This window comes from Juglans regia, chromosome 1, assembly GCF_001411555.2.
Source record: "Juglans regia cultivar Chandler chromosome 1, Walnut 2.0, whole genome shotgun sequence".
In the NCBI taxonomy this organism is placed as follows: Eukaryota; Viridiplantae; Streptophyta; class Magnoliopsida; order Fagales; family Juglandaceae; genus Juglans; species Juglans regia.
This window is the reverse complement of record NC_049901.1, coordinates 2,959,195-2,973,959: the sequence shown is the minus strand read 5'-3', so window position 1 is coordinate 2,973,959 and position 14,765 is coordinate 2,959,195. Positions and strand designations below refer to the sequence as shown.

The following is a 14,765-nucleotide window of genomic DNA, read 5'->3' as shown; positions in this document are numbered from 1 at the left end:
GAGGGAACTTAGAAATCTGTTCAATATTGGATATGAATATATTTTTTTCTGCCTGGTAATATGTTTAGGCTATCCCAATCACCAACAAAATCATAGCCAATACATGCTTGGAATCACTAATTAGCAATGGCAACAATGTTTAACACGCAGCTAACAGGACAGCAACCCAAGTAGAGGTCTTTTTCCAGAGTAAAAACAAAGGCCTGCCGGCTATAATGAGTCTCATCCTTCCAGAAAGATGCTCAGCATCTATGTTGTCTTAAAGAATCAGCAATGTTTCGTTTTTTCAATAATTTAGATAATAAGATAAATACCTCTACCCAACAAAGAGAGAGGGGAAAAAAATTCATAGATCTTGTTTTCTTCAATCTCTTCTCAGAGGGATCTAATATTTCTGTAATGTTTCAAAAGTTTGAACATGCAGGTTTTGAGAATCACTTTCCACTAATAAGTTGCAGTATGCATGCGTTCCAGGCTTATTGGAATATGATCAAACAGATTTTACTGCACAATTCTTCAGATGTGATGGGGGAAAACAGGAATTACTATTCAATTATTGAGTAAAAAGTCGAATAAGTTTCATACAAAGACCTATCTACTACTTTCTCCTGCACTCATTACAACGAAATTTAGGTTTGAGAAAAACGAATTTTCCTCAGCCAAAGTTTCTTTGCATGTTTTGAAATTCTGGTCCTACGTTAATAAGCAAAAGATTACTCTTTTATAATGGTTCAAACGTCAAAAGATATGGATCTCTCTTCTTCATCTTTGATGGTGTTGATCATGACAACAACTTGGTTTATGCTTGGCCTTGCATCCGGGGTTTGATTAACACATTTAATCCCCACCTGCAACAAGTTCACCATCCTTTCTTCGCTTGCACCTTCTGAGATCAGGGACCTGTCAAAGACTTCAACAGTCCACTCCTCTCGAATAACCGAGAGAACCCAGTCAGCCAAGTCAACTCCATTATTCTGCACCAGCTTTCCAGTAAGAAGCTCGAGAAGAATGACACCCAATCCATAAATGTCTCCTTTGAAGGCTCTGAAAGCATTATTGGTCCTAGCAGAGTCGGGAAGAGATGAGCCATTTTGGGTATCCATCACCATAAGACCATATTCACTTATGCGAGGCTCCATGTTCCCATTCAGCAAGATGTTGGAGGATTTCAAGTTACCGTGGGCAATCCCATCTTCTTTCAGTTCTTGATGCATGAAGGCTAATGCCTCAGCAATACTAGCTGCAACAGACAGTCTGTTTGCCCAGTCAAATTTTTGGCTCGTGTGGGTTCCTGAGTATAATATTTAGTACTTTAGATTAGAAACCTAAAAAATACAAGGCAAAAAAAAAATTTAAAAGTAGATGAAGTTCTCAAGAGGTTGAGGGCAAGCACGGTACAAGAGATATCAAACAATACAGAATCATGACAAAAAAGTACAGTACTTACACAAAGAAAAAAGAAGCGTGATATTTACCATGAAGAAGCCTGAATAGACTTCCATTTTCCTGATATTCATAGACCAAAAGCTTCTCCTCTTTGGAACAATAATAACCAAGAGCATGCAGTACATTTGGGTGCTTCACTTGGTCCATCCTTTGCATCCTCTGCTTAAATTCATTGCTTGAAATGATCCAATCCTTGATCCTCTTGACAACTAAATTCATCCCATTCTCAAATATGATCTTATAAAGGGTACCGTGCTTTCCTCTTCCAAGCAATTCGGCTGGAGCACTGAGCAAATCTTCGAATTTTAGTCCATTCACAACAGGGCTTTCAAGGACAATCAGCGAGGAGGAAACCAACGTACTTTCATATGAGGTATCCATATTTTCTGACCTGCTCACACCTGATTTGTACTCGTTTGATATTATGCCGTGCCTTCTGATGCGGTCATCAACTTCTACTACCTTGATCTTTGCATCAACCTCTTCTTCTCTAGCTTTTCTTTTGCACAGCTTGAAAACGATCAGCCCGAGACAAACCAAGGCCACTACTATATAGCCTGAGTACATAAGAATCTTACTGGTTGAGGGACTCTTTGGTTTGTCGTCCGCTTCCTGTGGGAGGGATGAACAATTCTTTGGCGATGGATCTCCGCATAGTTCGGGATTGCCCAAGAAGCTGCTTTCAGAGAATCGGCCGCCCACATCTGGAATAAGGCCGCTGAAGTTGTTGTCGGAAACGTTGAAAACGTCAAAATTGGAGAAGTCAAACTTGGGTATCTTTCCACTCAGATGGTTGTTTTGAGCGAGGAGCATTGTCAGACCTGAAATCCGGGACAACTCTGGCAACTCACCAGAGAAGTTATTGTTCGAAATATCCAGTCTTTTTAGATTACCCAACATGGCAAGCGAACTGGGAAGGCTTCCAGAAAGTTGGTTCCCACTTAAGTGCAAGCGAGTGAGTTGCCTGCAGTTCGAAATCTCAGCTGGGATTCCTCCACCAATACTGTTGCCATCGAGGGCAAGAACATTAAGAGATGCAGCAAGGGACTCCGTGTTACAAAGAGAAGTGATATCAAGACTTCCATTGAGATTTAGCGTGGAAAGAAGTAACTTTGTCACAGAAGCATTTCGACTATCGCAGAATACACCAGGCCACTGGTCCTTGCAGGGATCAGTGGTTGAGTTCCAAAGCAAATTGAGCCCCGGATCAACATTATTGTTGGAGAGTTTGGAAAGAAAGTCTATGAGCGAGTTCTTAACCTCGTCCTCCACAGAATTTGTCATATGGAGGATAAGGAAAAAGGAAAAGAAGATCACCCAGATGGAAACTCGATTCATTTGTGTACGATCTTGAGATTTCATGCAAAAGGCCTAGAGAATGATCTTGTTGGGAGAAAGTTTTAAATACAAGATGGCTCTGAAAATGGTTGGGATTGGGGAACAAGGAGGAAATTACAAAGGGTTAAGCGATTGCTGGAATTGTTGCAGTGCCAATTGGCTGATTCTACGAGGAGAATTTTTATATATAGCTTGCTTTGGACTTGGCAATATATGATTAGAGAATAGGCCATTCGACTCGAACTAAAATTCGAAAATGTAGTGCCGGCAGCCACAATGATTTTATCCTTTTTTTTTTTTTTTTAACTCGTATAATTCTCCTAATCAATCAGTAGACACTGTTCATGAGGGTGACCACTTTATAAAGTCCCATTTGGAATGTACAACACAAACGTTCCTATTTATTCAATGGGGCATTTAGATTCGGACACCAATTTTTTAAGTACCCCTCATATTTCAGAATTTCTTAAACTACCATTACCTACTGCTCAAAGAAGCCACCCTAAAAACTTTATGGTTTATGTCCATGGTGTAAGGGCAGGTCGAGTACAGAAAGTATCAGACAAAGATGAGCTCAAAGTTGAACCAGCATCTCCCTGTTTCATTCTAAAAAGATTCTCAACCTTTTCAATTTTCATGCTTTTCATCCTGCACTTGTCTCTAGCATATAATCCACGCATTTAACCGGCCCAGAAAAGATGTAATCAATTACTTAATACTAAGATCACCAATTGGCTTTTAGTTTGAAATTGTGCTCTGAAAATCAGCATTTACGAGAATGGACCGCTTGATGATTGATCGCTAGCTGGTTGGTAGTTAGTGGGTAATTTATCCTGTGAACCGTTCCAAGTGGGTCGGGGCACACTCTCAAATAAAGTAGGCCGTCAATGTTCTCAAATTCTTATCCAACGTTGTATGATTTTGGAGATTTGTCTTGCGCCTCAAATCTCACAACCCTCGAATTCAGATATTTTTTTATTTGTCTTGCAGATGCGAGCGTATAGATGGCGCAGTTCATGCAGGAAAGGCGGACAAAGAAAGGTCGAGATGATTAGGAACGCGCATTTGCTCTCTTTCTTTCGCCGAATTTGCAAGGTGTTGATTCCTCGTCTTCCTCTTCGACGGCGCGACGCAAATGACTTCGTTTGAGACCAAAAACTTGGTCCAGAAAAAGCATCTCTGTTGTAATGGCGGAACCCTCACTCTCAAGCACCGCTCCCTGATCGAGCGCGGTAGACAACGCGCCGGCCAAGGTCAGAAAGACTGCCGAGAAGTTGCTTCTCGATCCGTTCACTGTTATTTTTGAAGATTTTATCTGCGAAGTTGTGCCCCTTATGAGCATTTGTAGTAATCCACTGTATTAGATTTTGGATGTGGGTGACTTCGCGTTTTGCAACTTAAACTCCATTACATTATACCATTGTAACCAGCACATGAAAAATGCCATTTTGCTCTTTGTCGGGTTGGTCGGAGAACTGGGGAAAAGCCATTGGACTTAATTCGGGTTCGAATTTGTTTTCTTAAAAAAAAAAAGGATGAAATTTTGCAGGAATATCGGTTCTGGAAGCCGAGATGACGAAACAGAGGATCATCATCCTAGTTAATTTCGAATGAGATACGATTTAGTGGTGTATTTGATATGACATATTGGCTACAGGCTTGAGTTAAGGTAATTGTGCTTCTGATTCTTGTGAACAGCTTGAGGCAATGAAACTGAAAGAAGCGGCGAAGGAAGTCGAGAACCAGAAGAAAACGCAGAAGAATGATCTATGGGTGAAAAGATTCTTTCAGAAGAAGCTGAAATGGTGGGGAATGAGTTACAAGGGGATGACATGGTTTCCAAGAGTTGCAACAAAGATAATAATTCTGCTGCTGCTATTCCTCCTGAGGTGGAGGATGGCAGGGAAGAGGAAGAGATGATACTGGTAAATTTATCTTACCTACTCTCTGCATCATTAGCTTTAATTGCCGTTACAGTAATTGTTATCCAGGATGAATTGAAAGAAACTTGTTCAACTTCTTACAAAAATCTTTTTGCTATCGAGGAATTCTCCAGATTGGTGCATTTTTTTTTTTTTTTATGTATTTTACAACATCATTAAAAAATACTTTATCATTCATTAAGTAAAAATAAAATTTCAAAAAAAAAATCTGTCTGACCCTATCATTCGGAACCTTTATTATCAGGTCATATAGCATTTTCCTACAATTTTTCATAAGCAAATAATAATAAGAAGTATGATCACAAGTTTTTGACAGATCCCTGTCAGTGTTCACCCATCGATAAGATATTTTGGTTTTGGATGCATTAACTGACAAAAGGCTATTCGTTTTTTAATTCCGTAAAACAATATGCAGATTTTAATGATGCTGCATAGTATAAATAGATTTTACTCTAATCAAAATAACTGAGAGAGATCGATCAGGAAGAGTCAGAGAGATGGCAGGGAGCAGCTATTTTTACAAGGATGTTATCCCTTTTTTTGCCATGGTTGCTTGTGAGAGCATCAACGTTGTCTTAAATGTCCTGTTTAAAGCAGCCATTTTGAAAGGTTTGAGTTATGACGTCTTCATGGCTTACTCCTACGCCGTATCTACTACCCTTGTTCTTCTTCCCTTGGCCTTCTTCTCTGGCCGGTCTGTTTCTTAACCTGATTCTACATAATACATACAATAATTCTTCATAAGCCAATTGAAAAGACATTCTCCAATATTTTTTCTTACTGGTTTTTATCTGTTGCATATAGAAGGGCTGAGCTTCCTGCGTTGGAGTTGTCTCTCCGATTCAGGGAAATGAAAAATGGGAAGAAGAAATAAGATCAAGGGGGTTTTTCTTATGTTGGATGATCCGTGCTAGGAATTACAAAATGGACTTTGTAATGAAATATAATGTAGCCAATCATACTTCCCATTCTCCTACTTTGTGTATTGCTGAGTCATTTTCTTTTCTTTTATTGTGTTTTAACCCTTCCATTGATGTGTGGTAGAAGATCATGCATTCAAACAGTAGGTCCACTTTAATCACCAATTATTAATGGTGCATTGAGCAAGTATTTTAGTGGCCAACCAAGGCAAAAGATGGCCTGAATTTCTTTGTCATTATCTCTTGCCGTACAATGGTTTATGATCGGCCTAGAGTAAATAGGGAAATTTTGTTCTTCTGTCGTGATTTTATTATTTTTAATTAATTGTTTAAACATAAAGCCACCTAAAATAGATAAGTTACCTACCATGTTCCATGTCAAAAAGCAAGTGCCCTTGTCACATACTGAAATATTGAAATCGCATGAGAAGTACGTTTGGCCACAACATGAGATACATAAATTTTTATAACTTCTATAATTTTATTTTTAAATATCAAATATTTTTTTAATTTTTAACTTTTTTATCTAATCATTATTTAATCATTATTCAAACACAAAAATTAATACAAAATTTAAAATAAAAATAATATTTAAACAATTTTTTTACTTTATAATATTTTAATGAATTTTTTCTCTTTTTTTTTTAAATCTAATAAAATATGTTAATTCAAACCATTTTATTATTATTCATGTAATTCTGAAATATTCAAAAATGTAGAAACCTTAATGGTTTTCACAGAATCTGGTTCTCGTGTGTCCAACAAAACGAGAGACATTTTTACGCGTCAATAGATTTGTAATTCTAATATACAAGTCATGTAGCTGAGAAGAAGCAAAATATCTGACTAATATTTTCTTAAATGGGTTATAACTTCTGAATTTTAAATACTTATTTCACCTTTAACAGACCCGGATCCGATGTCCGGGTCCGGATTTTTTGTAGGTCCCAAACTCCCAGTCACTGTTCACCAGCTACCCAACAGTCAACCATTTCTTCATCAGGATTCAAAACAAGGAAATGGGCAGCGGATAAAATTCGAAACAGGCCTTTCGTTTTCAATCCAAACGCATATTTTGGTTGAAAAGAAGAAAAATCAAAGCCATAGGGTGTGTAATAAGTGCAGGCTGGTCCATAGAAGAACTGTTTTGGATGCATTAATGATGTCACAAAAAACTATTGGGAGGTATTTTTATTCTGTAAAAAAAAACCGAGGTATATAGATCAGAGAAATAAGCTAATTGAGAGAGAGAGAGATCAGAGAGATTCAGAGAGATGGTAGGGAGCAACTATTTTTACAAGGATGTTCTGCCATTTTCAGCCATGGTTGCTGCTGAGTGCACCATTGTCGTCTTAAACGTCCTCTTCAAAGCAGCCACTCTGCAAGGTTTGAGTTACAAAGTCTTCATCGCTTACTCCTACGCCGTATCTACCCTTGTTCTCCTCCCCTTGGCCTTCATCTTTGGCCGGTCTGTCTCTTAACCTGATTCTCTACGCTCTGCATAATACATACAATAATTTCTCATAGAGCTAATTGGAAATACATATTAGAATATTTGTTCTTACTGGTTCTGATCTGATGCATATAGAAAGACTGGGCTTCCTACGTTGAAGTGGTCCCTCCTCTATAGAATTTTCCTCCTCGGTGTGCTTGGGTAAGAAAATGATTCACAGGAAGCTGTTCTAGTTTTTCCTTCTTTCTTTTGAGATTTGGGGATATGAAAAATAGGAAGAAGAAACAAAAAGGGAATCCTTTTTCTTATGTTGGATGACCAATGTAATTAGGGCAGGTATGTATCTGCGATATGTGGATACAAAGGCATAGAATACAGTTCGCCGACTCTGGCTTCAGCTGTCAGCAACCTCATGCCGGCTTTTACTTTCATACTTGCCGTCATATTCAGGTTTCTCCATTCTTTCTTACTGTTGCTTGGAGTTCTATTTTCATTTTAAGTCCCTTCAACATTTTACTTTGTATAGATGATATCGTTACTTGTATTTTATGTAATATGTCTCTCTTAAGTGTGTGGCTTGTGGTTAGTGGAGGGGAGTTTTTAAATCACCGGCCATTTCAATGATTATTATGGAAAAAGCCTTTTCTTTGCGAAAGTCATTAGGCATATTGATTGTTCGTATGTGCAGGCATTTTTTGCTCCCTATTAAAGTTGCTTTTGATGTACGAATTCGTTCGATTGGTTGATTATATCATAGAATGATCTTTAATTAGGGATTGTGATGATGGCACTGCATGTTTTGTTTTAGGACGATGTGGGGCACTAAGAATTACAAAATGGACTGTGTATTAATGCAATATAATGTAGGTAATCATACTTTTCATTATCCTACTTCGTGTATTTCTGAGTGATTGTTCTTTTATTATGTTTTAATCTTAACCCTTCTCATAGATGTGTAGTATTGAATGCATTATTTTGGTTTGATTGTTGTTAATCATGCAAACAGTAGGTCCATGAGGCATGAAGTCAGTTCTTTAGTCACTGGGTTTGCTTAATCCATTTCTTGTTGGTAACTGTCATCTGAACTTTCTATTTCCTCTCCTCTTAACCTTAATGGGTGCTTCAAAAAGGATGGAACAGTTAGCTTTGAGAAGGGCAAGTACTCTGGCTAAAGTCGTGGGCACTGTAGTATCAATATCAGGTGCACTTGTAGTAGTTCTCTATGAGGGCCCCACACTCATATCGATCTCATCTCAATCACCACCCCTTTCACTTCGATTTAGTCTGGGCTCATCACAAACGAATTGGGTGATAGGTGGGCTTTTAATTGCTCTTGAGTACCTTCTTGTTTCAATCTGGTACATTGTTCAGGTACTTTCCACGGTGTTGAGTATTGTACAACTCTTCTACAATTCAAAGAAGCTAGATTCAGATTTTGTAGCGTTTTTTACAGACTCAAGTTATGAAAATGTATCCATCGGAGATAATTGTGGTCTTCTTATACGACTTGTGTGGGACAATTATATCTGCACCAGTATCTTTAATGGCAGAAGCAAACATGAGCGCTTGGAGACTAAAACCTGATATAGCACTGGTTGCCATTGTATACTCGGTAAGAAACTAATGGACCACCATGGCAAAGCAGCCTTTTGGTAACGTCTGACCTGAGGAATTCTCTGTGAGCAGGGATTTTCTTTAACCTTCGCAACTGCTGTTCACTCCTGGGGACTTCGCTTGAAGGGGCCTGTGTATATATCAATCTTCAAGCCGTTGTCCATTGCTATTGCAGCTGCTATGGGTGTAATATTCCTTGGAGATGCTCTCTATCTTGGGAGGTACAGAATCCTCTCTCTCATACTTTTTTCTTATCAATTTTTGGGAGTTGGAACACTTAAATCAGTTCAAAGCAGCAACTGCAATTTGCTTTTACTAGCTTGCGTATATCTCTTCACAGTTCACTTGCCTTTTCTAAATCTTAATGCTGTTGCAGTGTTGTTGGAGCAATAATAATATCAATTGGGTTTTATGCTGTTATATGGGGAAAAGCAAGAGAAGAAAAAGAAATGTGTGAGGATTGTGGCTTTGGTAGCTTGGGACCCTCATGGAATGGAAAGACCCCTTTGCTGCAAAGATACAAGGCTGAAGGCATGTAAAATGGATGTATACAGATGAATGTTTGCTAGTTAAAGATTGTTCAGCGCCTACTCGCAATCTAATACCTCAAAGGTATTTTAAGTTCAGAGCAAGGCAAAAGTCCCAAGGCCAAGCATTTATTGGTGGATAGCTATATGGTCAATGCTTGCAACCATTTGATCATTCTTCCTTTTCTCCAGAAATTATAGAATTAAATAGTATGTAACTTAGGACAATAACCAATTAATCATGCGTTGAGCCAGTCTTTTAATCTAATAGTTAGTGGCCAACCAAGACAAAAGATGCCCTGAATTTCTATGTCATCATCTCTTGCTGATCTAACTTGAAGACTAGTTATTGCCGGGGTCCCAGTTACCCCTGAATGATTTTTAGATCGTGCATATTAGTCACACTGCTGCATGAAACAAAACTTGTATTTATTGTACTTAAGACACAGCACAAATGGTTTTGAGAAATGATATTTGTAGTCGTAGAATGCATAAGTTCTATGCAATCTCTTTAAAAAAAATAAGTAAATTCGAAACTCATAAAAAAATTAATTTTTTAATAGAGAATTTTATTATTTTTTAAAGTAATTATACAGCGCTTACACATTCTACGTATATTATTAAATGGTTTTTGACAATCAGGTTTGTGGCGTATTGTGTATCCAATCGCCCTTATTGGATAGTGGCGTTTTTTTATATCAATAATTAAAGCTATTGAAACAATATATCAGTTACTACACAATAATCTTAATTTCTGTCTTAAGATGATGCGTTATAGCGTAATGATAAAGTGAGTTTGACAAGATATACGATGTAACTCTTTTGGCGGCCACCGTTTTCAAACCACCCTTTGAAAAGCGATGAAAGGTAGACGGAGAGAGAGAGAGAGAGAGAGAGAGAGAGAGGAATTGATCAGTGCAATGCTAAATTTTTACGGCTCCTTTGCCTTTAGAGAGTCTCGACCAAGAGACCTCAGAAAATATGGAATTTTACAACTTGATGCCATATGTAAGATATTTTTTACAGTAAAAAATAACTTTAAATTTGATATACCACGTCTAATAATCTCTTTATGAATTAAACATTTTTTTATTTTATTTTAAGTGATTTAAAATATTAAATTTAAAAAAGATCTTATAAAATTAAGTTTATAAACTTTACTTTTTAATAAAAAAATTATATTTTAATGTTTTGGATCAAACTACATATGTTTGTAATTTTTTTTAATATAATTTCTTTATAAAATAAGTATTTCTCATAGTAAAAAAGAAGATAAGCTCAAGTGTGTATAGAAATATGAATTCTGTTATATACAATTATTTTTACGTATTTTTTGTACATTTTATTGATGTGATTGGTCAAAGTAATTGTTTTATATTAAAAAAATGATACAGTCAATTATATTAGTGAAGTTCATAAAGAATATACAAAAATAACTGTACAACTTTTACGGTAATTTTACTAAAAGCAAAAAATCCAAAGATCTCATTTGGTAGTTACCTGGAAGCTACAAAAACCGTTGCTTAGTGATGTACACGTACTATTAGTTTTCCATGCTCTTGATTAACTTTATGACTTTGATAATTTTTTTTTTTTTTCCTTCTTCTCTTCTTCTAAGCAAGCTTGCATATATTATAAATAAATAAAGTACTTTGATAATGTCACACGAAAGAAAGTTGACAGGTTAATATATATAATTGGGGAGATCCTTTTCACACTTCTATTTGCCCAAAAAACAATTAAAAAAACGTCTTAAACTACCAATTAATGTAAATCATTATTGGCAGCAATAATAAAGTAGCAATACCCTTCTTTTTGTCGAGTACCAAACGAGCAATCCCCTCTCGTTGTCAAAGCGAAGAGTGACCAACGATAGTTCCGTCCCCACTCTTGCATTTATCCAAGTTCTTAGCACTAACAACTTACCCTGTTTGTCTTTCCGAGCCCGTGTTCAGTGGGGATAGAGAGAGATGGTTGGGGGGCATTGCTACAAGGATGCGCTGCCATTCACGGCCATGGTGACCATGGAGTGCACTAACGTGGGCTTAAACACACTCTTCAAGGCAGCCACGTTGAAAGGGATGAGCTACCATGTCTTTGTTGTTTATGCTTATGCTATTGCTGCTATTGTCCTCCTTCCTGCACCCTTTGTCTCCCGAAGGTCTCTCTCTCTCTCTCTCTCTCTCTCTCTCTCCTACCATTAATATCAAAAAGGTGAATTGGATATGGGCTAATAGTTTCCGTGTTCCTGTTCGTATGTCTCTGCAGATCAAGAGTGCTTCCTCCACTTAATTTTTCCATAATGTCGAAAATTGGCTTTCTTGGACTCATAGGGTACAGTAATTTTACACATGCAGCTATGATCTACAAAACAAACCCATAATTTTTGTTGGATCAGTTAAGCTTGTTTTTGTTTATATCAGTATAAAAACCCAATATTTTTCTTATTCCGATTTCTATTCTAGTTCTATTTTTCCATTTGAATTGTTGTTGGGTTGGGTGCAGGAGTTCATCTCAGATTATGGGTTATACAGGCATCAATTTCAGCTCTCCAACACTTGCTTCAGCCATAAGCAACCTGGTGCCAGCTTTCACCTTCATACTTGCCATACTTTTCAGGTTCTTCCCCACTATTTCAATGTAGATACCAAAAATACCCTCACGTGTTAGAACTTAGAAGAGCAAATGGATATCCAGAAAAAAATATCATCAAGATCCTGTTTGCCTTATGATAACGTTGAAGAGAGATGCTTTTTGAATCATGACAGTGAGCAAGGGTTGATGCTCTGTTCTGCCTAGTTACCTTTTAGGGTTGCCCCGACAAAATGACCCCTTGACCTCTTTGGACGCAAGTATTGAACTATCGATGAGTAGTCATATCAGTTGAAGTGTTGAGTCTAAGTGAACCACTAGCAAATTTTATTATTCCTTCTTTTTCTTTTTTGGCCAAGTAAGCTGCTTTTATCATTGTTTCGTACATCTCTTTCTTTTTTGCTTTTTATTAAAAGGATGGAAAAGATAGCTCTGAGAAGCACAAGCAGTTTGGCTAAAATCTTGGGCACCATAGTCTCAGTATCAGGAGCATTTGTAGTGACTCTCTTCAAAGGTCCTCCGATCGTCATTGCTCAGCCATCATCCCTTTCACTATCTCAACCTTTAAGCTCAGAAAATTCAAATTGGGTAATTGGTGGCCTCCTACTTACAGCCGAATACATTTTGGTTCCACTATGGTACATTGTTCAGGTGAATTTCTTGTTCAGTTGATTTGTTTTTTTTAACCCAATTTCAAAACATGTTTCAATGTCTACCTCAAATGAGATTTGCAGATAGTGTAGAAATCAATCTGAAGCTTATACCATGTTTTTTTACAGGCACAAATTATGAAGGAGTACCCGAACGAACTAACTGTGATATTCTTTTACAATTTATGTGTGAGCATCATAGCTGCAGTTGTAGCTATAATTGCAGAAAAAGATTCAAATGCTTGGAGATTGGAGTCAAATATAGCATTGGTCTCCGTTGTGTGCTCGGTAAGACGCTAACACAAGACTATTGGTAAGAGTACTGTAATTAATGTGGCTCTTGTGTGTCTAGGGACTCTTTGGGTCATTTTTGAACAATGCAGTTCATGCATGGGCGTTGCGCGTGAAGGGGCCTCTCTATGTAGCAACGTTCAAGCCCCTGTCCATTGCCATTGCTGTTGCCATGGGTGTTATGTTCCTCGGTGATACTCTCCATCTTGGCAGGTATGAAAACAGATGAGACTTTCTCCTTATTTTAGTTCTGATTAGCCCTCAAATTCCAAAACGTCAAAAGCAACAAAGCTAACGTAATGCTCGAAGAAGCTACTCCCGTTTCTCTCCTTCATTTCCTTGCATGGTTTTTGTTTGCTGTCTCATTTTTAGCATTAGTGCCAAAAACTTCTGCTTTCTGCTTCCACTAACAAAAAGCTAACGCAATATCTAGAACAAGTTGTAACGCACACAAGGCCACTAAACAAAGGGTCCCACGTCACTCTTCCAGCAATCTTCATCTTTGGAAAATTTAGAACTTCAATAATTTTTTTTTTTTTTTTAAAAGCTCTAGTTTGTTAACTGTTTGTTGTTATTTGATTGAATTTGCAACTTTTTCTGCAGTCTTTTTGGAGCAACAATTATATCCATCGGCTTCTACACTGTAATATGGGGAAAAGCAAAAGAAGAGATCGGAGAAGACTATGTTGTCGAGAGCCTGGAATCACCATCTACCACCCAAAAAGCTCCTCTATTGCAGAGCTATAAAACTGAAAGAGAGGGAGAGAAAATGTAAGGCATTGAGTAAAAAAGCATGCTACAAATCGTGCTGCACCTAGCTTGCATTATAGGGAATCGTGATGAATTTGCTAGTGGTCGCTGATCACAGCACATCGTATATATTACATTACGAATGCAAATGTAAGGGATCAAAACGTGATTGCCTTCTTCCCTCTGCCTGGCCCTCCCGGACCCTTCCATCCCTGCTCCAAGGTAAACCTACAGACAGTGGAGAGATCACTTTCTATCAGCTTTTTTCCAGTCTCATTCAAACTACCAACAGGGAGCAGTACTGCACACACCTGCATCTATCAAATACGCTCCTATTCCTTTCACCACCAGCAAAGTTAGCGTGAAAACATCCTGGTTGATATGAGACGTCGGCATTCTTTACATCTAACTCCAACGTAAATAAATCAAAGCCCAAGTTTTGCAAGGTAGATAGTTTGATTGTCATAAATGGAGGAGGCGCCCAAAGTTTTCTACGTTACTTGCGTCGTACCAGGGAAACGGGCACATTTGCATCTGGGGCTAGCTATGATACTGGCGATAAGACAAAACAGCAGGATTCATTTACCAGGAGGCGGACAAGCAAACTGAATTTCATTCCCCCGTCAACAAAAACGCCATATGAAGACATTGCGAACAGTACTTGTCAATCAAAATCTGTCACATTCTATTATGAATTGATGGGGTTCGAAACCAACAAAATATAAAAAGCCGCGAATCAAGAGATGTTTCATGATCTGGGGAAACCTTCATCTCCATACTTTCGTCTACTCGTAAAAACAAAACGTCTGAATCCCATTAATTCAGATCCAAGCGTTAAAGCAAGTAATGCAAACCCCACGGCCATGGCACAGTTCTGCGGGGCCAAAGCATAAGATGAACTACAAGGACAGCTACTTGAGTAGTAGCATCTTCTGCATCTTGTTCTACCCTTCCCCTTATAACGATGCAATCTTCTGTACCTTCCCCACAATCTTCCCTCAAGTTTTGAGGTCGTCAGACATTGCAGAAGGTATACAATGTGTAGTCAAAATATCTAAGGTGGTTGATTTAGCAGTCTTTGTGCGTAGGACCACTAACTGCACAAAGTTTAAAACTTGTCAAAGTTAAGAGAATACGCAGGCGGGCATGGAGGGGGGGTGGAGGGGGGACAGAACCTGTTGGTACTCTAGCTCAAACTTCATATAGTCATCGTCACAACCCTCTACCATGCTGACCAAGCT

At 38.0% G+C, this 14,765-nt stretch overlaps 3 protein-coding genes across 4 annotated transcripts; 2 read left to right on the top strand and 1 right to left on the bottom strand.

Annotated features, from left to right (window-relative positions):
• Nucleotides 1–526: 526 nt before the first annotated feature.
• LOC108992846 (probable inactive receptor kinase At2g26730) lies at nt 527–2,813 on the bottom strand. Its single transcript, XM_018967529.2, has 2 exons — nt 1,476–2,813; nt 527–1,291 (listed from the first exon to the last, which is right to left on the bottom strand). Exons 1-2 carry the CDS (start codon nt 2,806–2,808, stop codon nt 732–734), a joined length of 1,893 nt encoding a protein of 630 aa, XP_018823074.1. The 5' UTR covers nt 2,809–2,813; the 3' UTR covers nt 527–731.
• Nucleotides 2,814–3,714: 901 nt separating this feature from the next.
• LOC108992848 (WAT1-related protein At5g40230-like) lies at nt 3,715–9,556 on the top strand. 2 transcript variants are annotated; one of them, XM_018967531.2, is made up of 9 exons: nt 3,715–4,037; nt 4,483–4,709; nt 6,592–7,115; nt 7,236–7,301; nt 7,437–7,550; nt 8,231–8,471; nt 8,554–8,712; nt 8,787–8,935; nt 9,091–9,556. In XM_018967531.2, the coding sequence occupies exons 3-9, from the start codon at nt 6,922–6,924 to the stop codon at nt 9,251–9,253; spliced, it is 1,086 nt and encodes a 361-aa protein (XP_018823076.1). In that variant the 5' UTR covers nt 3,715–4,037; nt 4,483–4,709; nt 6,592–6,921; the 3' UTR covers nt 9,254–9,556. The 2 variants fall into 2 exon arrangements, with proteins under 2 accessions (XP_018823076.1, XP_018823079.1); XM_018967534.2 differs by lacking the exon at nt 3,715–4,037 and having other exon boundaries at nt 4,322–4,709.
• Nucleotides 9,557–11,068: 1,512 nt separating this feature from the next.
• Nucleotides 11,069–13,704, top strand: LOC108992847 (WAT1-related protein At3g28050-like). The gene is made up of 7 exons (XM_018967530.2): nt 11,069–11,402; nt 11,510–11,575; nt 11,747–11,860; nt 12,250–12,484; nt 12,613–12,771; nt 12,836–12,987; nt 13,378–13,704. The coding sequence occupies exons 1-7, from the start codon at nt 11,212–11,214 to the stop codon at nt 13,547–13,549; spliced, it is 1,089 nt and encodes a 362-aa protein (XP_018823075.1). The 5' UTR covers nt 11,069–11,211; the 3' UTR covers nt 13,550–13,704.
• The last annotated feature ends 1,061 nt before the right edge of the window (nt 13,705–14,765 follow it).